General features: G+C 32.9%; 1 protein-coding gene across 1 annotated transcript in view; it reads right to left on the minus strand.

Annotated features, from left to right (window-relative positions):
• LOC123712767 (fatty acid synthase-like) overlaps positions 1-26018 on the minus strand; it is a 36074-nt gene that overhangs the window by 2186 nt on the left and 7870 nt on the right. The window contains exons 4-37 of the mRNA XM_045666015.1: positions 25706-25826; positions 20328-20531; positions 19776-19892; positions 19244-19407; positions 17672-17814; positions 17291-17494; positions 16944-17133; positions 16533-16692; positions 16172-16341; positions 14871-15022; positions 14529-14712; positions 14070-14218; positions 13596-13777; positions 13104-13223; positions 11594-11703; positions 11110-11300; positions 10438-10607; positions 10007-10270; positions 9623-9743; positions 9053-9343; positions 8535-8978; positions 7498-7668; positions 6705-6835; positions 6374-6524; positions 6023-6194; positions 5722-5834; positions 5094-5255; positions 4164-4292; positions 3996-4075; positions 3569-3724; positions 3033-3284; positions 1486-1639; positions 588-792; positions 155-305 (exon numbers count right to left, since the gene is read on the minus strand). Coding sequence (XP_045521971.1) covers positions 155-305; positions 588-792; positions 1486-1639; positions 3033-3284; positions 3569-3724; positions 3996-4075; positions 4164-4292; positions 5094-5255; positions 5722-5834; positions 6023-6194; positions 6374-6524; positions 6705-6835; positions 7498-7668; positions 8535-8978; positions 9053-9343; positions 9623-9743; positions 10007-10270; positions 10438-10607; positions 11110-11300; positions 11594-11703; positions 13104-13223; positions 13596-13777; positions 14070-14218; positions 14529-14712; positions 14871-15022; positions 16172-16341; positions 16533-16692; positions 16944-17133; positions 17291-17494; positions 17672-17814; positions 19244-19407; positions 19776-19892; positions 20328-20531; positions 25706-25826 — 5878 coding nt within the window. The remainder of the gene's footprint in view (positions 1-154; positions 306-587; positions 793-1485; positions 1640-3032; positions 3285-3568; positions 3725-3995; positions 4076-4163; positions 4293-5093; positions 5256-5721; positions 5835-6022; positions 6195-6373; positions 6525-6704; positions 6836-7497; positions 7669-8534; positions 8979-9052; positions 9344-9622; positions 9744-10006; positions 10271-10437; positions 10608-11109; positions 11301-11593; positions 11704-13103; positions 13224-13595; positions 13778-14069; positions 14219-14528; positions 14713-14870; positions 15023-16171; positions 16342-16532; positions 16693-16943; positions 17134-17290; positions 17495-17671; positions 17815-19243; positions 19408-19775; positions 19893-20327; positions 20532-25705; positions 25827-26018) is intronic.

Genomic DNA, 26018 nt, shown 5'->3' on the forward strand with positions numbered 1-26018 from the left:
TAAAAATAGGTTTTCATACAACTTTATTTTTTGTTAATAACATATTCCCTAGAACGTCTCAAACTATTTTGCGTAAATACGTAAAACTACAAGAAGGCGAGAATATTAGTTAGCTGTTCGTAAATGATGAAAATGTACTATATATGTAATGTACCTGGCGAATGTCAAAGTTCTAATGTCTTGAGCAGTGAGGAAGACTTCAAATTCTCTCTCAAGGGTCTGTTTGATTTCCACTGCCATCATACTGTCCATACCGAGCTCGGCAAGTGATACTTGTTGGGAAACTGTCTTAAGATCCTTGATGCCTGTTGTATATATTAGTTTTTTTTATTTCAATTCTAATTTATGAACTTATTATTGTTTATAATTAAATCGCAATCAACACATCCCGACATTAAAATCAAAACTTTCAACATCTTTCCTTAATTCAATCTATTGATTCACAATTCTAGTGGAAGTGATTAGTAGAAATATTCATTAAACCAAAACTTACCGAAATTTATTTTATGCAAAATTCGTCGTTCGACGCACATTTTAATTGAAAAACAAACTAGTTAACTGGAGCTTAAAACAATGTAAATCCTTACCCATAATCTGTGCGACAGCATCCACAATAGTTCCACATCCCGATCCTCCAGCCTTCTTCTCAGCTACCACAATAGAAGACACGATAACCGCGTCCTGTTTAAGGAACTTGTCCAGTGAGAGGAGACAAGAAGAGATTCTTTGCTGAAGAGTTCCACCAATTTCCAATTGAACGTCCTCATCTTGCATATCTGCTACCAGACCCACCTAAATGTAAGAATATAATAGAACTAATTAATAACAGGTATGAACTCAATTATATTTTTTCTTGTTATTGGATTTTAATTAACTATGTAGGGAACAGTTTTCATTGTCATAACATGAGTTAAGGAAAATATTAAGAAAATTGTATGGCGTAATATTTCAGAGATCTTCAAAGAATTTTTGCGTTTTGTTATTTCAGAATATTTACGACTTTTAAACGCTTTAATTAGGCCTTTAAGTCGTTAAGCGCAGAAGTGCTTAATTTAACAAACATGCATTAATCAAGCCCCTTACTGACTGCAACTCATGTCAAAGCGTAGGGTGTTAGGTACCAAAGAATCCAGGTCGCAGTGCAACGCAAAGGCTTTTTATAACTAATGAGTTTCGGAGAATTGATGCAAATAATGTTTCAACGAAATTTAACAAATCGAATATAGCTTGTTTGAAAATGTACCAATTTTTATAGAGAAATACTTCAGAAAATGTTTTGTTGTGACATTTGTGCGAAAAAATTAAAATAATGTTAGTTTATTGTTATATATTATTATGACGTAGACCAATACTTAGGCGACATTGATATGTGAAAAAAGTAGTAACTACCTACTACTATATTATTTATTTAAATTGTTATTTAAGAAAGTATTAATAAATAAAAAAACAGTACGTAGTAGAAACAGTAGTAGTAACAGTACTTACGTCTCCAACAGCGCCCCATTGAACAGCAAGCGCCGGTAGACCCAACTTTTTCCTCCACTCACAGATCCTCTCCATCACGGAGTTGGAGAATCCATAGTTCGTTTGACCAGCATTTCCACGCCCGCAAGACACCGATGAGAATATTACGAAGTCCCTGTTACAAAGATTAAGCTCTTGACAATGCAATTTTAGAGGTTTATATGATGAGGGGTCCAATAAGATAAGAAAAGTGGGCATGCATACGGATTACCGCCTTTAAGTTAAAGTACCATGATGAAATTGATCGTACAATTGCGAGAGCTATGTTATGATAACAAAATTTCGCGCTGCACATTCCCCCTTACCGATAAATAATGTTATAAGTTATCTTATTGCTAAACTTAACAAATCAAAAAAGCTGATCAGAAACATCCGCCATCTTGTCTTACAATAGGTTCTGATGTTACTTATTTTTCCTCCTCTCAAAGCTGAATTCGTTGTATCAGCAAAAAATATATTTTTTAACACCGTTTAAAATCTTGAAAAGCGTTTCGCGGTTTATGAGTAATGTCAACTTCTTAAAATTTTGATGATGTTTATCTCTAATTACACCCGTAAGTTAGACATGTAAAACAACTTCTTTGAATACTTAAAATTGTAGGAATAAATCGACACCAAGAGTTGTGTTTATTGGTCTTGTTAATCTAGTTCATAACTTTGTGTACTTTTACAAAGTTCAATTTAAACACTTCGTCGACGCTATTTACGCAATTCGCAAAGTAAAATAGTAAAATTAAAAAGTTGTATTGCTTTAAAAACTTGATTGATTGCAAAGTTAAATCCGACTCGGTCACACATTGCGATGAGCATTCAAAAGTTTTGTCAAATATACTCTATATATACTTTTAAATTTATTAAACCCTTTTTAAACTCGCGTTCATTTAGTTGGTTTTACTTTGGGAAAATTAACTAAAGTGACTAAAACGTTGTCTTTAAATTTATACATTATTATATTTTCTACTACACCATCAACGACTACATTTATAAGTAGCATTTGTATTACATAATGCTCATTAAAATGTTGGCTAAATAACAAAATGTAGGGAATTTCTTAACAAATGATTTATTGCCCCCGGCTGAAGTTGAAGGGTCAGATTACCAAAACGTTAGTTTTCTACCACAGTTTAACGTTTGTTATGAATTATTGGTGGACTTTGGCGTGTTGTTATTTATTCGAGAGAGTTTTAAATTAGTTTTAGGATCGCATAGTGAATCATCAATCAAAACAAGCGAATATTATTTTGACACTAAATTGCATTAAAATTTTTAAATAGTGATTTTAATTCGAATAGATCCCATAATATTCAATGTTATACTTTTGTTATACACATAGAAATATCTTGTATCTTGTTAGTTAGTGAATTGAATTATTTTCTGTTTTAAGTTTGTTTGGAAGTTTTGTTGACGCATTTTAAATAATTTTCAAATATACCCTTAAAAATTTGGACATGAACAATTTGGTATTTTAATATGATGAAATTTTCAAGGAAAATGTAAATAAAACTTACTTCAATTTCGGGCAAAGTTTCTTCGAGTATTTGTCCAAGTTCAACGTAGCTTGTGCTTTAGGTCCATATGAGGTCTTAAAAGTCTCGGGGGTTTGATTTTGGAAGATTGAGTCTTTGAGCACTACAGCTAAGTTGAAAATTGCTTCTACAGGCCCCATGTTTGCAGCCATTTTCAGCATATTTTCACAGCCTTCATCTGTTGTGATATCGTGGGTTGAAATCTGGACGTCGGCGCCGTATCCAGCCCATGCTCTGAAAACAATGGTAATATATATCATTATAGAATTCATATTACTTTGCTTTACCAAATATTAATTAAGGCCATATTTTTATTGAACTAGTGATATTTTTAACTTAATTTTATCATAATGTTTAATTAGGAACACATAAAATGTACCTGAGGCTTGTGTGTTACCAATAAATATATTATTGCAAAATATTACATTTTAAAATTACAGTATGCTTTAAGTTGACATAAAATATTAAATGTTGTCAATTGTAAATTTTAATACACTTAAAGCTAAACCATACAGTACCTCATTCTGGATGATTGGTAACCATTAGTGATGCCTCTTCTAGACGTGAGAAGTACTTTTCTCGCTCCTCTGAGGATAAGCCAGTCTGCTAACTCCAGACCGAAACCACCTAGGCCTCCCACCACAACGTAACACATATCGTCCTGACATACGTATCTGCGACACAAAATAATATTTAAACTGTGTAAATATATATAATGTTATAATAAGTAATTTTTAGATGATAAAAAACTATGATCGTAAATTTTTTTGTCAATGGTTAATTTGAGTCTTTTTATATATCACACTTCTTCTCATCAAAGTACATAAAGATAAAGATGAAACTAACAAAAGAGGCGTAAATCTAATAATCATAAAAAATATTATAAATATAAAGTTATATAAGATTATTATTTGATATTTGTATCAGTTATTAATTAATATTCACCTAGGCAAAACATCGACTGGCATGTAAGTAGGCTTTACTGGACGGTTGGTTCGTTCTTCATCGCGAATCTTTATGATTACCTGCAAAATAAAAAGAAAACGGGATTAGTATAATTATACAGATTTATACTTTACATATACATAATGTATTAAATAGTATACTTGTTACCTTTCCAATATGCTTTCCAGCCGCCATGTACCTAAAGGCAGTTTCGACTTCGTTCTTCTGGAACGTACAGTACGTCAGGGGACGGACCGCACCACTTTCAATTCCCGTCAGCAGGAGATCTTGCAACATCTGTATATAGCACATTATTTTAAAAACAATGTATATTTCATTCATTTATTAATGTAGTATTATTTAAATACTACGTTAATTAAGCATAACATTCTTTGAATCTAAAATTAAAAACCTTATTCCGAAGATACTGGCAGCGTTCCCTCTTTGAATAGTTAAACTAATTCTTTGTTTGAGGTAGCTGCCAGCTCTCAGATTTCCACCTACACCGAATGGGACAAAATCATATTCGAAGCCCTGAAGAACCCTGTATTTGCATGCCGCCGCTTCCAGCCGCTTCCAGCCGCTTCACAAGCCGCATCGGCTCTCTTCTTGGTTCCATGTAGATGGTAAGGGGCCAGCGTGTCTGAACATTTTACATCCCATACCAGCACCCGGCCCATCTTCCATGGAATCAAACTCATACCGTCTCGTCTCTTGCCAGTCCAATACCAGTCAGCTCAAGTAGCACGTCGACGGTGGCAAGGGACCGGCGTATGATATCGCTTATCGTTTGGCATTAGAGTCCGTGATGTCCTAACTTGTCGACATCACAGCCACAGGGACATTTATGAGGAGAGCAGCTCGGAATATAGACAGGTTGTGACAAGGTGCCAACAAAAAAAAACTAAACTAAACAATAATATTATATCTTTATTGTTGTTTAAAAACAATATATAACAATTTAAAGAAGCGAGAACACATATAGGGCAACATTAAACACCTCAGGCCAAATATTTGTATAAAAATTCGTAATGCTATTTTATTCAAATTTATACCGTATTTTATTGAAGAAACATTAAAGTGAATGAATAAACGAACCTTTCTGAACTCGAAGCTCTGGTCGAAGATGTAGTCCAACATAATTCCGTGGAAGGAGGTCTCTTTGAGGAAGAAGTACATCCCGATGGGAGTGTTGTTACTGATGTCGAATTTACCGATCTCAAGGAAACGACCACGGTAGCCGAGACAACGGACTGAGGCCTGGGAGAATAAATTTATCCTCAGTTTATATATCCGGCAGATCTGATATAAGTCACGTCTTAATAATAATAAGAAGAATAAGTATCGTAATACAACGCAGAAATGCTGCCAGCATTAAAGGTACACTGCCAGGGAACAAACTTTTTAAATTTGTTTTAGTTTTCTATTAATCCACTTTTAATTATTTTACAACAACAAATTTATAAAATTTGGAATATTTTAAATACTCTATTTGAATATTGAAAAAGAATATATAGAAGGAAGAATATTAGATGTTCGTGATTATTACCTTTAATAGTTAAAAATAATTACTAGTAATGTAACTGCTTTTCAAAATTAAGACTAAATTTAGTAATCATTTTAAAACCATACAGTTAATACTACCACGTAGCGATTTGTTATGTATGATGCAAAATAATATCTTAATATTATTTAAATGCAAAGCGACTCATAGATCCGCAAATACCTGTAATTTGTCATCAGACAAGGAGTTGAGTACAATATCAACTCCCTTGCCGTTGGTCTCCCGTCGGATCATGTCTTCGAATGAGCTGTCACGAGAGTTACCGATGTGACTGTCTGAGAAAGTCACCATATTTCCCACGTTAAAATAATATAAAAACAACTTTAAGAATACACGAAAATCAAATTATCAAAGAATACGTAACTCAAAACTGAAATACTGAAATTTATTTTATCTAATGTAATATAATATTATTAATTTGAAAATAATCCCTCAAGTTAGGTTACATATATATATAGCTTACCTTTAAGTTGCGGGAAAAGCTTTTTGATGAAAGCTCTCTTCTCAGCTGTACCCACGGTAGTAAATACCTCACAGCCATAATGCAATGCCACATTGATCGCGGCTTGACCTACACCTCCAGAACCAGCGTGGATTAGAATTGATTCACCGCGTTGCATTTGACCCACCATAACCTATACAGGAAGCATTTTAAAATATGCTTACAATTGAATTAGTTATTTAGTAAAACGCTGTTTAACAATAAGTTAAATTGAATAATTCATTAGTAAGTAATAATTAAACATTGAAAATACTCTTTGAAGCGTTATACATATTTTTTAGAATTTTAAATTACTTAGTATATACGACTTACCATAGCATAGTAAACGGTGCCGTAGGCTACTGGTACTGTAGCAGCCTCTTCGAAGGTCCATTCATCAGGGATACACCACATGAGAGCCCGGTCTCCCATTACCATATTTGCCATGCCGCTGTTACGGACCATAGCCATTACCCGGGAACCACTGTTGCCAGTAATTAGATAAGTTAGGTAAAATATTTCAAGACTTAAAAAATAACCAATAGCCACAACCTTGGCCTCAGAGTTTTTTTTTTATAGGCAACTACTGCTTTCAAAGAATGCCGATCACCTAACTAGACCCTCAGGTTTTTTGTACATGTAGCTAAATTAATAAAATCCTTACTTAGGTGTTCTGCCGACGATTTCAAAACCCTGCACGCACTCTTGCGCAAGACGGCCTCGTGCGACCGCGTCCACTGTGACTCGACCCATAGCTGTCATTACGTCACGGAAGTTCAGCGCTGCACAATATACCTGTCGATATATGCATTCTTATTATAATTTTTATAAAATTCTGAAGTGTCTTCGTTCGTTCAGTTCGTTTGGATTTATATCATAAAGTTAGGTAATTTTCTTATACCCTACCCTACCATGTTAAACCAAAAAAGGAATCAATTGTGTTGTATTCGTAAATATAGTATAAATAATTAAACATCTCTTAAAATAACTCATAAACAACGTTATTCTCAGGCAATATTGCAATATACATATTTATATATATGTCGGAGTCATTATTATTATTATTATTATTAAAAGTAATTTATCATAATTTTAAATATTAGCAAATTAATCTTTAACACTCGAACCTACGAGTCTATAAACCTAAGACTCTGTAGTCGATTTGAGTTCGGAACTTGTTTATTACAAAAATTCTCTCAGTTTGATTGAGGGGTCGAACCAAGCAGAAGCCTTTAAAAAGTAGACTTTAATGTCTATAACAATCTTCCTATCGTTCATAGTCAGTTCCTACCTTCCTTTTTCCACGCGAATCCTACGCGTTTCTTTCTGCACCATTATTTAGGTGCTACCCTCTTTCCTCGTTCCTTGTCACTACTCCCACCGTCATATATATATATAAGATCGTATGTAAGATCTCGAAAAATATTACTTTAACTAAATATTAAATTATAACTTACATGAACAAGAATCTTTTCTGGGTTCTTGATAATCTGATTCTGTCTAATTGGTCCTTCGAGCCATCTGAGCGAAGACAGATCTCCGATAGTGATTGTGTTGACGAATCCGTGGCTTGCGGTAACTGTTTCTAAGTCTCCTAGTAATAAGTGACGGTAGCTACCCCATTGTCCCTTAAAACATATTATTATTTAACATATATATAATTTTGGAATTCAAATTTTACTACCTTCAATTAATAGATGATAGAGATGACATTTTGAAAGTTATTGACTCACTAATAACTAGTCTGGCCATAAATACTGTTACATAAAAACTTTTAGTTTTTTTTAACTTTTTAATTACTTTGAATTTGGAACACGTATATTATTTAAAAAAACTTCTTTAAATTTTGCGCCATTTTACATAGCCATAGAGCCGTCGGTCATAATCTACACTTAAAAAGCTTGGTATCAGCCGTACGTTCGTATATCAGGACAGGACAGACTACTATCAACGGCGGCTCGTCTCATTGAGTCTCTTAAAAAATCTTTGCAGCAAGCTGTGACGTAATTTAAAATAACAAAATTTTAAAATAACAGTGGAAACAGTGCGTAAATTCATAGTTTCGTGGCCAAATAGATTAAAGGCCAAATGTGGCCAATTCTAATAGAACATTTTTTTATTTTTGCAGTTCGATCCCGGCTGTTCACCAATGGATTTTATTTTTATGTGCACATTTAACATTAGCTCGAACGGTGAAGGATGACAACGTGAGGAAACCGGCTTGCCTTAGAACCAAAACATCGACGGCGTGCGTCAGGCACAGAAGGCTGATCACCTACTTGCCTATTTGATTAATAAATGATGATGAAACAGATACAGAAATCTGAGGCCCAGACCTATAAAGGTTGTAGCGCCATTGATGCATTTTATTATTATAAATTTTAATAGCATTTATTACATTACTTCATTAAAAAAAAAGAATTTTCATTTTGTAACAGAAGTTATGGCTGAATCATATACGGAGATCATCGGTGTAGAGATATTAAAGACTTACATCTTGATAAATATTAATAGCCAAATCCTTATCCAACTGCTCTTCATAGAATTCCAAATCAGGATTGAATGTTGGAGCGGCAGGATCAGCGATTAGCAAACCATATACAACCTCGCCACCCGGCTCCCTTCTCAAACAATTAACAAGACCCAAAAGTCCGTTGAGTGGCTCATCTTGGTTATAAATTACAATTTTCTGACCCGACTTCAATTCCTCCTTAACATGTTCAATCCACGCGTATGATTGATCGGCTGTTTTAACATGAATAAATTTTGCTGGTTTGGCGCCAACACGTTTTCTAAATAGGACCAAGTATTCAACGCCAGTATCTTGAATAGTGATGATGTCATATTTCTCGGCGTGGTCTTTAGGGTTTGGACGTTGCGTTTCACGACTGATTATAAAACATTTGTCTCGCAGCGTTGATATAGCTTGTTGCAGGACCTAGATGAAAAAATGTTTTAAGAGCAGAAGAATTGTGGTTTTTATTAATAAATATAGATATGCATTTTATCTACCTCAGGTCTGTTCAGAAGATTAGCACCAATAAATAAGACTGTGTTGCTTTCTCCAGCAACCTTCTTATTTTCAACAACTATGTGCGATGGCATTTCAATAGTATCTTCTGAGATAAGTAATAGTTCTGGTTGTATGAGAGGTAAGTCTTCAAGAACGTCGCTTACTTTGTCCATAATTGGTTCGTAGCCGTTTGTTTTATATTCCTCATCGACGAATTCGATGCTTTTTACTTTGAATGTTTGTATATTCTCAAGAATGAGTTGTATGTTGGCTCTGAGTATGTCTTCGATCTATGGATAAAAGTACAATAAGAGCCATAATTCGTTTTTTATTAGTTTAAAAGCTTTCAGATTATTGGCTTAACCGATACTTTAAACATTTTAGCCTATAAGCCATTTTTTAATATCGTAAAAAGTGTAATTAAAATATTTAGTATTTTTTGATTTCTGTGTAACAATAAAACAAAAGTGTGACATACAATGATTACATTTTTTAAAGGGGCATAATTATACTTAAATACTGTAAATTGAATTATAAAATGAACTATTAAGTACAATCGTATATCATACCATCATCTTAGTTTTTGCAAAGTTAGGTACAAATATGTTCTTCTCCAAAACAGGAACACCAAGAGGGATTTTTCTGGAGATAGGAGAAGCGTGGAGGCCACGAACTTCGACACCACCGGCTCTAAATACGGATAAAAGGTTTTGTAGTATGCGATTATAATGTTCTCTTTATTTCTTTATGTGGTTGACATAATTCCTTGACTTGTAATCTTAGGTATGAGTTATAGTATAATATTGTAGAAAAACTACATAATATAAATATAACATATTTCCATTCGGCCATATGACACATCTAGAATTGTTAGTCAAGATATTTGTATATTGTATAGTCAAACATTTAGTGACCAAATCGAGGGTTATACATATTAGCTTACAATCAATTACCTGACCACATCCACATCTGGGTACACTCGTACTTCAAACGATTGCCTATCCGATACTTGATTCATTTTCGATACCGCATCATAATGCATGGTGGCGTCTATGCAGAGTTTCTCAATTCTGGTCGGTACAAAGAGACCACGGGTGTCATTCCCGACGATCTTGAGTTGCAACATGCAGTCCATGAAGCAGACCCAGTTATTGACCCAAGCGACACGACCCCGAGTTCCTTCAATGTTGCAACCAATCACACCTCGGAAGAGACCACTGAAAAAAGTGTAATAGAATATCTCTATAGAGGATACACAGAATAAACTAGGAGTGTTACAGTAAATGGTGATAAACTTCGTATATTAAAAGATGAAGGAGGAAGTTCTCATTTTTACAGTAAAACTTCTGGAGTCTCAATGGTTATAATGATATGCAATGTTTACCTGTATTGATAGCCTCTCAATCTTAATTCCTTGTAGAAGTCCTTAGTGAGCATATGCTTCACATTTGCTCCAGTGTCTTCAGGTGCTGCTTGGAGCACGCGGTAATCTTTGCCAACGTTCTTCTTGGCGTAGATGCGACCAGATACAATAGACGCACCGCTCTCGACAATCTAAATAAAAACATCAATTCTATGAAGTTGAGATATATAGACATTGGAAATATTCGTTTCTATTTTAAGCAAATCTACTGAGCAGGAAGGTGCTGCTTTTCCTCCAACCAGGTTTTACCAGTCTAACTATTGGTTGGCTGGAACTTGAATGTACCCACAACGGTCGGAATAATTTAGTTTGCGGTTTTCAGGGTATGCCGTGATCGATGTGTAGTTTAGGACCTTTCGAGTTAGTAGTTCTGTTGTAGGTGTCGCTACAACTTTTAAATAAGAACTTATTGACTTGATATACGAGTATATGTAGAATAAGTTGAGTTTCAGTTTGTGTATTCAATCGATCGAAATATATGTATAACTACGATCGCAAATTCTTTTTCATGGTTTAATCAATTTAATTAGCATGACGGTATTATTGTCGATATATGATGAAACACAAAAGATTTTGAAAGGAACACAGGAGTTTTTTTATACAGAGTACTTAATAATATTTTAATGAACTCACTTCGAAGTTTCCGCTGCCTTTCTGTATCATGACAATGAATTCCAGGTTACCCTCTTTAGGTATTGGAGTAGCTCGCTGGAACCGCACATTTTCGAAGACCACAGATATTTCGGTGTAAAGCTCTCCCATCATCATACCAAGAGTCTCCCATACCATCACAAGGTAACCAGTCGCTGGGTATAGGTTACGACCTATGCAATGGAATTACTGATGTTATTGAGTTAGTTCCAACAGATAATAAATTTTTGAAATAGTGCTCGGTAGTACTCGATAGCATCGTATTGTACCAGTTGTCTTTTTGATTACCAAATGTCGTTACTGTATCTTTTGTACTGACTTTATATATATATTTTACAAATTTAGTTAAGTTTATGAGAAAAGCAGGATGGAGACATTTTTAACAAAATTGATTATTATAACTTAAACCTTTGTCTGCATAAAATTAGTTATGTATGCCCCAGCATTACATATAAATCCATTTTACCATCAATAACGTGTCCGGTCATATATTCACTGTCCTCGTCGACAATCGACATCCTGACCGTACGTTCTCCAGACTTCATCTTCTCTTGAGCGCGGTATGAAGTAACATACCTGTGAAAAATTATATAATACATATATATATATATATCTCAATATTTATTTGTACTTATCATACATATTTTTATAATTTCTATATAATATAAATGATACTGATTAGTACTAATGAATACTATATAAATTTCTCGTAATCGTTTTCCTTACAATCTCCTTAGCTCATTATATTTTATACATTTAACAATGTATCTTACTTAAATTCTTATCCTGAGTGTATTATGCGACGAAGACGACCATATGTTGTGCAATGATTATTTTTTTGTGTAACCTAATTTTTAAGCTTTTTGTTCTGTTTGTTTTCTATACAATAAAGAATGAATCTTTCTATCCCTCACAATATGGGTAATCCCCATGCATCCTAAGCACATGGAGTCAAAGAACGCAGTTGCTCAGCCCTAGCTATTTGTTTGCGGTCCGCTGATTGATGAGCTGCTATTAATAACAGTTGGACTCTTTATTGCATTGTGGTCTAAGAGCCATTCATTCTCAATTTCAAATTACGTTATGAAGAATATATATTGTATAAATAATAAAAATAAATGAATAGGAGTTTTTAAAATGAATGCATAGACTTTGCTGAGTAATTTTAACGCATTAATTAATTTTGAATAAAATATCATTTCCAATAAATACTTGAAACAATCGGTCAGCTGAACAATGTAAGTTTGATAAGTAAGAGCAATGCTAAGTGTTACATTAAAATTAATTCATATAAATTAAATAAGTAATTATATACTCTTGGACTATTGATCCAGTTTCGAAATAACGCGTAAAGAGTTTGCGGTGACCTATGGAACATCGCAATAAGTGATGAAAAATGGGATACCGGCTCGTTTTTCGTATGAGCCAATATATTATGCGGTTTGGTCAATTTTGTAACGTCAGCTTCAGGTTATATCATATATCTGCTATATTTTTTTTAAATATCTGCCATATTAAAAAAAACGGAAATCTTATTTGGATTGTGTCTTATAATATTACACAAAAAAATATTATAGTTAGGGATGAGATGTAACGATTATAAGTTGTATTTGTTTCTAAATGTTTACGACTGGGCCATGGCGTGGGCTAGTGAACTACGGTGAGCCTCAGAGCAGGTGGAACAAAATAATACTCTTTACTCCAACTTTGATTTTGTTCTTTTTGGAGAGACTCATGGGCATTGTTTTAAGTGCACAAGCCCTAATTAAAGATTCTAGTTGGCACCTAATAGATAATATGACTCCAGAACTAGAGCGTTCCTTGCTTAACGAACAAGTAACGCTATACCGCAAGGAACTGCTGCCAACATCAAAGCTACACTACACTGGTACAGGGAACAAACTTTTTAAATTTGTTTTAATTTTCTATTTTGATTAATTTTGTAATTTTTGACAAATATTTCTGCACATTCTCACCAGTCTTCACTATGCTCCCATTCTACAAGATGCGAGATCATTGGTGTACCAAGAGACACCGGGTATTGCACCTGTGGGTAGAGGTTCGCCAGTTTCGGGTTCAATCCAGCTTGGTAAAGTCTGAAAGGTTTTTATTTTATTTTAGGGTATACATTCAAGATAAAACCGTTAAAAAAATGGACTGTTTTTTTAAGAAAATTGTATCAAATTTTACCGAAAATTTTAGAAATGGCAATGTGGGTAAACTATTGCCACTAAACTTTTTCATTTAAAACTACCCTAATTTTATGTATTTTATTGTAGAAATAGCAAGACTACCTTAATAGTTGTTGTTGTTTTCTACATGTCTAGACAACATTTGTCAAACATGTCGGAGATAATTATTTATTTTAATAAAACAACTGCTTAGAAATACACCATAAATTTAAATATTCTACTTTTCTTTTGAGTTCAAGTTTTCATATAAATATTTAATGATAAAGTTATACTTACTTGCCCAAAGCATTTAACATAACAGTCACATTGTCCTCGTTCTTCTGTGTGAGTGGTATGTTGATTACATCCTTCTTTAGCGATCGCCGCAGTATAGCTTGGAGTAAGCCATGAGGTGCTATTTCTATCGTAATAGCATTTTGGTGGATCAGACGAGATGTCTCTTCGAAGAGAACTGGCCTCTGCAGTCAACGTACATAGTAAGTGTACAAAATTAAGACAGACAAATTATACAATTGAATGAAAAATTATAATCAATGACCATCTTATGAATTAATATTATTGATAATAATAATTATTATTTTTTATTCCATTTAGATTATACAAATCCATTTTGACTCAATCAGCAAATTAGGTTAAATATTCTAATTTACTAATTATAAATTTTAAATGCGAAATAGAAGTGACATATATGGAAGCTTCATTTTAATTAAAAGTCAATATTTTATGCGTAACACAAATCAAAAGACTTACGAGTAAGTTGTTGGTGTGATATTCAGCAGAGGACAATTGTGCTTTTGGGTCCTTCCACAATGGCTGAGGAACAGACGATGAGACCCACTTCTCAGAACGAGCTTTCGGGCTCGGAATCACTTCTTTCAGGTATTTCAGAAGTTTTGGTCCTAATAAATTTCTTATAATTAACACTTGATGATAGTTATTATGAGTAATATCGATCTTACAGTCTTCAAAATAATGATTTACACTCTACACTGGTTAATCATTTTAGTCATTCTACGTGTATTTAAGTTGCATGCTTTATCTAGATTATAATACATGTGCCGGTCTCTCTTTCTGATTAAAATAGAAAACAATGACTGTTAACATGCAAAGCGTATGAAAGAGATATTCCGGACCCCTTATTCTAAATTTATTCCCAAAATATATTTTTATTTACAAAGAGGTAAACCGAACTTCAAAATACAAACTTACCAGCCTCAGCGATGTATTTGGAGTGGTAGGCGATGTTGGAACAAGGAACTTCCTTGGCGAAGACTCCCTTCTCTACCAATTTCGCTACGAAGATCTTCATGATTTCAGCTGGACCTGAGATGGTGCTAGATTCGGGGCCATTGTGGCAGGCCACTTCAATTTCAGGCGGGCAGAGGGATTTGATCTGTGGTAAGATATTTTTATGATTCGTTTTGATAGTTTCGTATATTTAAATATAGTGGACATTAAAAATATTTTTATCAAATATTATATGTAAATAATTACTGTCGGTAAATACAACATTCAGCGAATATACAAGTATAGATTTGATAAAGTTCGTACCTGGTTGTATCCCAATCCAACAGCTGCCATGGAGCCCTTGATGAAAAGTGTTTCGATAGAAGCAAGACCGCGGCTGTACGCAGACAAGATCATCTGTTCTGCTGTGAAACAGCCGTCAGCGTATGCGCAACCTAATTCTCCGACGCTATGACCTACAAAGTTTTTTGAAATGAAAAACACTCCAAATAGCTAGATCTCGGGTCCTTGTTTAACTTTATTTGTTTATTTTGTCTTAGAAGATATCAAACCTAATAAAGTAGTTCAATACATGCATGTTCCCTTTGGAGACTCAAGTACTATAATTAAAGATTTAAGTTGTTGTCTGGTAGATAGTCCCGGTGACTCCAGAGCTTGTGCATACGTTGCTCAACGAAAAACTATCGCAATATGCGATACAGCGAGGAAATGCTGGCAGCATTAAAGGTATGCAGCCACAGGGACCAAACACTTTAAATTTGTTTTAATTTTTATATTTTGGTAGATACAGACACATACTACATGTTTTCCAGGGTCGGTGACGATACAAGGGTCTTAAAGTAAAACACTTTGTGAAACCTACGTTAACGATTAGATTTTCCTCTTTGAACTTCTGATATTGTTCGTTTATGTGCATTAAAAATTATTAAGTAGTTGTTACGTTTTTAAGTAACTTTTTACTTCAAACTAATAGTCATTCAAATTGTTATAACTAATCAAAATTGTTGTTGGAGCTTGAATACACTCACAGAGAATGATACAGCTGCCATTAACTAGTATATAACTTAAAACTCCGTGCGACATGCATGTATATTAATTTGCCTATCTTTCTAACTAGCTCCCATCCCACTATGAATTTTCTAATATACTTAAAATATACATTGAGGTATTTTTGGTCGAGTTCATGAAAAACTCTTTTGAAATTTTTACTTCCGGTTTTGAAGCTAAATTTTTATATTCTCAATGTATATTCTAATCAAAAAGGAAAAGAAAGTTATATACGAATTGCTAAAAATTTAAATTTTTTTAGAAACTCTCCTCAGAAAAACATAGTACATAATTTCAATTAGCATTTTTTTGTAAAGACCTTGAAAATAAACATCATAAAAAGATATGACGTATTTGTGTTCATACGCACTAGAGGTATGATTAACCCGATTATAAATCCATTCTGCGACGTCACTTTTTTTTCGCTGTCCGCCTCACGTGCCTTTACAGTACTTTACCTTCTGCTATTATTAAAATCAAAACTCGCTGTTCTCCAGATCAATAGTTACCAATACCTAAATCTTTATAAGCTTCTAATTAAACAGTAAGAAACTCACCAATAATATAGTCGGGTTCAATGCCAATAGTCTTCAAGACGTCAGTGAGACCAATTTGTACGGCGGCAATTCCGATGAAGGAGTTAAGGATGTTGTCGTAAATTTTAGGGTCGGGTTCTGTGATGATTCTTGTTAGGTTGATGCCTTTAGGTTCTAGGGCCTTATGACACCTGAGGTCACATAACGATGTATTAAAAGAAATGCATTTTAATTAGAATTAAAAATATTTGAATTTTGGTCGTATACAACTTAACAAATTGGTAACAAGTCAAAATAGTACATTCATTAGTATTCTAGATTAAACTAATACGGTTAATTTGGTTGTCTCAACAAAGTCTTGCTAAGTTAAACGGTCACTTACTTCTGAATAGCAGCAGCAAAGACTGGAATTCTCATTAGCTGAGTAGCCATACCAGCCCATTGTGAGCCCATACCACTGTACACGAACCAAACGGGACGACGGACGCCAGAGAAGTATTGGATATCGCGGGCAAGAGATACTGCTTTAGTTGGTGTTGAACCTAAAATGACGTACATGTATACATGTTTAATTTAGTGTAAGTTTTTAGTGATATAATTAATTATGTATTTGTCCAACACACAAAAACAATCTATGTAGAGATATCACGGTTTAAATCTATTATTTTTATGTTTATGGAAAAATTATTTTATATTAGTGATTAGTACCGAAATTCTATTATTATTTGTTATTACTTTTGCTTTTCATGTTATAAATATACTGTGTAAAGCTTAATTTCCATTGCTTCCTTACCTAATAATGAGTATCCTCTAACAACATGACCTCCAATATCTTCTTCGTGAATGGAATGGTAAAGTCGTATTAATTCAACATCTACGGTCCTAGACTCTAAGTCATCTAGGATTCTGGCTACTGCAGATTCAGTACGTCCAGACGTGCAAACTAGACGAGGCAGGTCATCCGAGGGCATGCCATTGTTGACCTAGAGTTTTTATATAGGTTTTGTTTATCTTAACACTTATAAACTGTAACTTTTCTTGCTCTGTATAAAATTATTTAGTTAATTTTAGTGGAAATTTTTTTTTTTGGAAACCCAGTGGTGCTACTAACTATTAGGTTTGGGCTGGCGTTTCACTTACTTTAGTCGGGGCAACGTTTTTCAACAATATATGGGCGTTAGCTCCTCCAAAACCAAATGAGTTTATTCCAGACATTCCTTTTTTCCACGGAGTCTTTTCTGTAATTACTTCAAGACGGCCTTCTTCCAGAGCCTTGACACCGTCTCGTCGTTTATGAAAGTGTAGATTCGGTGGAATGTAGCCAGTACTGTAGGCAATGCAAAGCTGGAAAACATTAAATAATGCAAATGCGTGGCGATGTGAATGTGATGCTTTCGTTATTAGTAAAGGCTTTGGTTGCATTCATACTAAAATAATTAATATGATTTGCAAAGAAGTAGACGAATAATCGGCACAAGAAACTTAATAATTAATCATTTATAATACTAAGAAATGTAATACCTTAGCCACAGAGCAAAGACCGGAGGCAGGTTCACTGTGCCCTAAGTTAGACTTGATGGAACCAATTTTGAGTGGTTCGGATCTGCCCGTACAAAACACTTCATCGATCGCAAGCAACTCTTCTGGGTCTCCTACTTTTGTACCTGTTAAGTAAAAAATAACATATTTTAAACTAAAATAATATAAACATACAGGAAGAGAAACGTAAATATTTAATATATTGAAGTCCTTATACATAGTATTGTCTTTTGTTAACATAGCTTTTATACATTGAGAGAAAACACTTTTTTACAGTCACCGTGACCGTGAAGTATGTAAAATAATTATAAGTTTATAATAATACATAGCTTCAATCCGGTAAAAAAGTGTTTTCTTTCGTCCTAATACATTCTTTAATTTAATGTATAAATTTTATGAAAATCAAAACATATAAATTCAACATAAACTTTGATTCAACAACATCGTTGACATTAGTTTGTAGACAATTCCAACAACGATTTGTACGATATTTATTAGAGCCATTGTTAGTTAGTTGAAAAGTCGGTTGCAAATGTAACTAAACGTTATCATGTTTTTAATCTCTAATTTACCGTAACCGTTCTAAACGATTGTAAAATCACGTTTAGATAACAATCACCGTTTCCTTTAGTGATGTTTTTACATGAAATAAGATTTTTCCTCGGTTTATCTTCGCCTTTGTGCCGTGGACAATAGCGAGTTAACGACGAAAGAGCTTTTTAATTTTATGTCAGCGTGCTTAAAGTAAATAAACTTCTTAGAATAAGTATGAACAATCCCGACTTTACACTAGTCTAATATCTTGTTTACTTGATGTTACTTATATTGTAAGGTTTATTAGAATTGCACTAAGGAGTACCTAAAGGATTTTATTCTGTTCTTCTATTGGATATATTATCAAGGTCAATATTTGCTAACAAAAGATATTCCAACGACTTATATTGGGACGTAAGACTTCATACACACTTCATGTCGATACTGCTTCTGGGCGGTGTTTGTAACACTATTTTCAGTTACCACCACATATATAAAAGCAGTTTTGTTTGTTACACACATTGTTTAGACATATTAAGATTTGAAAATTGCGAACATTGTTAGTACAAACCATGTACAATTCCATTATATATATAGAGCATTATATATCTACGCCGCGTTAAATAAGCTCTCGAATTACTTTTATGTTTTCGATCTAAGCCTGAGGTAACGCGAATTGTACTTTGAATGATAATCTTAATTATTTTCTGCTTGTTCTTTTTTATATGTCTTTTACAGATTACAAGCAAAAATACTTAATTAGGAGAATGTTTGATAAAAAATATAAAAAGGCAGGATTGCAAAATCTAAATACGATACAAGCAGTATTTTTTGTATTTTGCAGTTAATGATTAAGTCACGTAAACTCTTATAAAGCAATGTGTATTTCATTAAATATTTTTTTTAGCCTCGTTTCACCAAACCGAAAGTATTATTTCGCCGGTCATTGAAGCAAGGAAACCTCTGCGTGTGAATAGAATAGGAATCAATATAGACAGTTTCAAGAAAGAATTTACGCACCTGTGCCGTGGGCCTCCACAAACTCTAAGGTGTTAGGTTGAATTGAGCATTCTTCGTAGAACTCATTGAGAAGCAGTTTCTGAATATTACCCGCTGGGTATGTGATGCCTTGCTCTTTGTAACCGTCACAGTTTGTCTTCGCATGTAGGACTTGGGCGTACACTCTATAAATATAGAAGAATTTTTCAGTTTTGCGTTCAGAGGTTTGTAATAATAGTTTCTTTTGTATCTTCAGGGTATGACTGACCAAACAAGATAGCATTGTAAAATATATTTTAACAATATAGGTGACGCTATAAGTCCATGTAATTAGAAGTGACTATGATTGTCATGATGTTGGCTCTTAAAACTATAAGGTCAAGTAACTTTCCATAGTTATATAACGCAGACACAATTCCGCATCTGTTTCTTTTTGGCCAGTTACATTTAGATATAGTTAAGATAGAAACTATTTACTTTTATACTTTTTGCATTGAAAAAAAAACTAAGGAGTAGATCGTTAGTTAGTATAAGATTGTGTTAATAAAAATACCTTCTGGAGTCCTTAGCCTTCTGCAGCAAGCAAACAACGATGGCTTCAGACCGAGCGTAACCATTAGCACTATTGTCAAAACTCTTACATCTTCCGTCTGGTGATAACACTCCCAATCTATAAGACAATTTGATTAGTACTTTAAAAATATTACTGGCTAGTTATATTATTAAGGAAATTTTATGATTACAATAACGTGCTCCCGTTACAATTAAGTAATTGATATAGAGGCTATTACTGAATTATATTGAGCTTGATAGTTTTTGAAATATCGATTCATCTCGTAATTTAATTTGAATCCCCGTAATCTAGTAACGTGTATAAAGTAAGCTTTTTACAAAGCAATCATAATTTTTTTACGACATTCTTTTAAATTGCGGGGATAGCCATACAAACACAAATTTTTTTTTATATAATTTTATATTCTTTGAATGTAAAGTCTCTAATCCAGTGAAGCATAACATTGACAGTAACACTTACAGATTTGATTTGGCTTCCCAATTATAAAAAAAATATCACAAAACACAAAGTTGCATATTTTCTATATGTTACCTGGAAAATTGCAGGGATACATAGGGATGGAGGCAAAGATTGGATCCTCCGACGATAGCGGCATCACAATGTCCGTCACGAATGGCTCTGAATGCGTGCTCCATTGCGTATAGGGAACTTGAACAGGCCGAGTCTACAGTGTAAGAGGGACCTGTCACGCCCAACCAGTAGGAGATACGGTTGGCTAACATTGCACGGGAACATCTGTTAAACAAAGTGTCATATTAACAAATTATTACAAGGAAAGGAAAGTTCCGTGTCACGAAATATACATATTACTGTAACCCATTCAGTTTAAATAATAACCAAACATCAGCTGCCTTATCGAGTTACTTCGATAGTGATTGTGATTAAAGTAATAATATGCTACTGATATTTTAAAAGAACTACATCGCGGTAAGTTTACGTTTGAAGATGACATAATTATATGGAACCCCTGTATGAGAAAACTATACTATTGTATTTTAATATATGTATCCAAAAAAGAGATACAATTTTCATAAATTTCTACAAATTTTTCATTTCATTTTCATACACTTCTAAAAATATTACGAAATGTTTAGATTGTTGAAAACATATTATATGTCATACTTTTGTTTTCAATAATCTAAACATTTTGTAATATTCTAGAAAAAATAATGAGCAGCAACTAGCAAAGAGTATTTGCAAGCTTTTCCAGTCTGAAAAGATTAAGTAATTGCAAAGCATCAAGATAAAATTATCGACCTTTGCTTGTGAAAGGAAGCTACGAGTTGTTTAACCACTTTTTAAAGTCTCATTTCTCTTTATCTACTTGTATTAAGTTTATATATTCATAGTTTTTATAAATTTATTATAATGTTGAATTGTATTTATTATAAATTACGTCATCTTTTGTTTATCCCTATGTCGACAGCACTGAGAACATTATTTCATATTCATTTATAATTATCAAGAAAATCTACGATGATATCGTAATTTTTTGTTAGCATTACAGAAACAATCATTTTTGAATTTAAATGTTGAAAATCCTAAATAACTTACTCAAAAATGTATGGAATTATGTTATGGTATGCAGTATTTAGTCCATATTTAACGTGGTTTAAATTTTTCATGTGTACAGAGATGTAATAATTAAGCGTTCATTAATAATTGAGCACGAACGATTCGTACTGCATCGAGTACACAATTAGCATTTATCATTAAAATTTCGTTAAATTTTCATAAATAACAGCATTACTGAAATACAAACTTTCGAAATTAATAATAAACAAAATTATTTTCTTCTTAAAGCCATACAAAAGTTATAACATTATGATTTAAGAAATGATAATAAATGTCGCGGTTAAGCAACATTTACGTAGCATTTAAAAAATTACATTCTCAGTGCTGTGCTAGCTCAAATGTAAAAAATGTACTCAGGCAAGGCCAGAAAAATTGGACCATATTATAAAATATATTATCTTGCATTGATTTTCTTTTTTGACTTAAAATGTTTTTGTATTGTTTAAATATTTCTTGATGATTTTTATTAAAGTCCAACATACCTTAATCAATATGTTTTATTAAAGATGTATTAACTTATTGAAATGCAAATGTAACCTTCAAGGATATGCATTGTCATATAAATCGCATGGATTAGGATCAGTGCAAAATAAATGAAGCAAAGAAGAGCGTCATTGCGCTTTAGATAACTCTGCTACGGAGTAGCCCCGTAGCACCGTAATAACGTAGTATCATAAACTTAGTTTAAAGAGATTATGCACTAAGAACTAAGTTAAATTAATGGATCCTACTTTATTCTCTTTAAGTGAAAGTTATCCTGCCTTATACACCAACACACGAAAGTAAACATTTAGTTAAGTTATGATTTTGACACAAGTTAAGCTTCGTACGTCATAAAATAAGAATTTTCATACACAAAATAATATTATTTACGTCCCGATTGTAGGTATTCTTTTGATCCTACCGAACTGGAACGACAATCCGCGGTGATGCCGTTTTTCACCGATGTCTAGTACTAATTAAATTCATTCATTAACGCAAGGGCGTTAAATTTATTGACTCATTTTACTTCTATTTGTTGGTATGGAAAAATGGGTTTCTTAATTATTAAGGTTTTACATGTACTTTCACGTCAATATGAATATTGGCACTGATATCCTTTAAATAGAAAAATCAATGGTATTATGTTTAAAACACGTTGTATTCATGCTGTTTTCTAAAGAATCTAATATCCATATTTTGATAGGAGATTTTGTATTGTGTGATATAAACATTGTAGAAGCTATAAATTAAGTTTAGGAAAAAGATTTTGTTTCAGATTAAAAGCACAGAGATCATCATTGAAGCAGACGCAGTAATGTTCTTTAGCACACATAGAGATACTCATATACATATATACATATGTAACAAAATAATACTGTCAAATTAATATATTAAAATTCCGCTAACAACCTGGTTATCATAAAATTGAATAGTATTTGATGTATATCGTATCGTAAGTATGTAAAGTTTTACTTACTATACAATATATTATAAAAACTAAAACTTTTATGACATTAACAATCTTAATGTTATTTACATTTAGACGCAATGATTGCTGCGATTAAAAAAGTTTTTTTTACTTCAGTAAAGGTTATTAAAACAACTTAAAAGTCTACAACATCAAAAGCTAAGTATTAATATGGGGTAACTCGATCGATCGATAAAGTTCTGTGGTGAAAGTTATCTGTGGCATTTATCTCTTTTACATATGGAGTGTTCCAAGTGCAACAGAACTGATCAACAAAGCCTCATTACAACTAGGCGAATGAACTAAGTGTGTTGGAATACACATATTACGCTTTCACGTTAATCCGCTTATTGTTGGAAATTGAATAAATTACTTCATATCTATTAGCATTACAAGTGATTAATTTAAATCACCTTTCATCCTAAGTTATCTGCACGGAAACCTAAAAAGGTACAGTCATTATAAATTTAGCTATTTTATATTTTCATAATAAGGGTACAATGAGCCTGTGGGTTGACCAAGATAACACCAATTTAGTCTATGGATTCGTTGCCAGTCTTTAGTAGTAAGTTTTTTTTAAAGTTGGAATGGCCATCACTAGCAAGTTTATCAATATGGACTCAACAGTGATGGGCTAAAGACATAACATTTTATACAATAAAAGGTGTGACAGTTGGAATTCCCCTTTTTTCTTTTGTTCAAATCATATTTTTTTACCGTTGCTCGTTTATAAGAGATAGTAATAGATAATTATTTCTTCAATAACATCTAAAAGTACTTTATCACGTAGAAGATTTCAATTAACTTGGCCCCGATACGTCGAGCGCCTTGGGGATAATATAAATGAAATGTTCGCTATACGCGTATATTTTTTAATATAATATTCAGAAAGGCAGAGTGTTAATCAATTTTGTATGGTTTTCTGAGAAACATACATTTAATATTACAATTGTGTTAAAAACGTCTATGTAGCTGCAATGTATATTGTGTACGATGTCTGGTCCATCTATTATTGAAACCTTTTTACCACTACCGAATACATGTTCGATAGAATTGTAATAAAACTATCTGCTTATTTCTTGGGATATAAATTTTCCGTACATTGCTTTGAAAAAAATTATAATATTTTGAGTATGCAATCTATTTAAAATGTTTGCACGCTGCACTCGGCTAGTCTGTTCAATACATTCGCAAATGAAAAGCAGTTTATTGGTTTCATCTCATTGCAGTAAGTATAATATTTTATACATTTTAAATTTTTACAAACAGCCAGTGTGGTTAAAATGTTTGGTCGTATTTCTATATTGGCATGAACCTACATGTTCAAATAATAAAATCGTTAATATTACATTATTTTGGTTTATTTTTAAATTCACCTACAGACTTTTTCATTGTGTTTGCTACGACAAAATTGTGAGATTTTAAGTTGCCAATTTTGAAAATGTTTGTTCGAAACGAACCTACGTTTTCTAAAGTGTATCTTGAATTTCTTTCCTAGAGCGCCGACAATGTTTTGTTTTTGAATCTAGACCAAATCAATTTGTGCTAAATCAAAATACAAGGTACTGGATAAAATCATAAAGCAGCAGTAAGCATAAATCGTTTATAGTTCCAGTCACATTTAACTTCAGCAAGTTTCTACCTGAACTTATGTTTTAACCAACTTGAATGGCTTAAAATGGCGTGGTTTCGAGTTCTACGTTACCTCGGCTTAGCTAATTGATGGGTGTAGTTTAAATCCATTAAAACTTTGCTTTGGACTTTATAAATTATATTTCGAAATTGTTGAAATAACAAAGTATTTCAAATTTCAATAACATTTTGCGTTTATTGTTATACTATATATATATAATTCTCGTGTCACAACAAAACGGCTCGACCGATGCTTATGATTTTTTATGCATATTTAGTAAGTCTGAGAATCGGCTACTATCTATCCTTCAAACCCCTGAGTAATAAGGGGTACACCACAAAAAAAAATATAATACAAAAATACATACAACCCTTAATTGTCATCCCTCTACGATAAACCCCTATTTTTTATTGTAGTTGATAGGTTATTTTTATTGAACTAAACAAATGTTTCCTGGAATTAATATACATGGCAAAACGACGTTTGCCGGGTCAGCTAGTACTACTATAATATTAAATAAGTGTTAATCTCTTACTCGTAAAGCATTAGCTCATAGAAACATACCAAATCTATTTACTTGTGTGAGCTTTTGAAATTAAATGAGATTAAAATAAGTATCAAATATCTTACAAAATATACCTTACTTATGTAAGGCTTTCACGCGGATGATGTGTTTTAATACATACTACCGGACCCTGTCGTCTTAAATAGCAAAAATTAAATTGAAAAATTGTTGGCAATATTGAAAGGGTTGTAGGGCGCGTGGATGAGTGTGTGTAAAATGGAATTGAAATTTAAAATTCTATTTTACCTCAAATAAATCAGCTAACTCGATGGAACTTGATCGATTTAACTTTGTGTTCGGTAGTTAGAAAGTTAGCAAGTTATAGCAAAAGTTATTAGAATATCATTCGATAATGACTGTTAGCTGGTAATTATATTGTATATTTATGAAACAAATGTTAATTTTAAGTATCTATTTTAGTAGTCTGGGGCAGTAAGTCTATGAAATCTATAAATTGTCAGAACAAAGAATGTATATATTTAAAAATTACATTATTGTTATACATATCTTGAATAGCGCATCACTGATATTAGCATGTTACAATTTATAATGATTGTAATTCGAAGAAAGATCGGTAAAAAGTTTGCAATGAAATTGTTGAACAGACTGTAAAATTAAAATACTTAAAAGAATATGATATGTTCGCCACATTATAAATTTGGTATTTAAATAATTAAATTACGTACCCAGTAACACCGAAGCCATTGACCTGCATTTTTTCGTAAAACCATGTTTTTTCTGATTCTGAAAAACAGGCTCCAACAAACACTCCAGTCTTAGTATTGCGCAGTTCCTTTGGATTCAATCCTGTTAAAAAAACATTCGATTAAAATCACCATAAAAATAATTTATAGAAGGTATTCCTTCCTTGATGATGATATAAATTTATTCCTAATTTGAACGTATCCACACATTCGGAAACATTCAATTGTCAGATGTCACTTTTTTGGGCTCAAAGACAAGGAATTCACAATTGTACATGTAGAGGATAAGAAGTTA

The sequence above is a fragment of the Pieris brassicae genome, chromosome 8, assembly GCF_905147105.1.
Source record: "Pieris brassicae chromosome 8, ilPieBrab1.1, whole genome shotgun sequence".
Lineage (NCBI taxonomy): Eukaryota > Metazoa > Arthropoda > Insecta > Lepidoptera > Pieridae > Pieris > Pieris brassicae.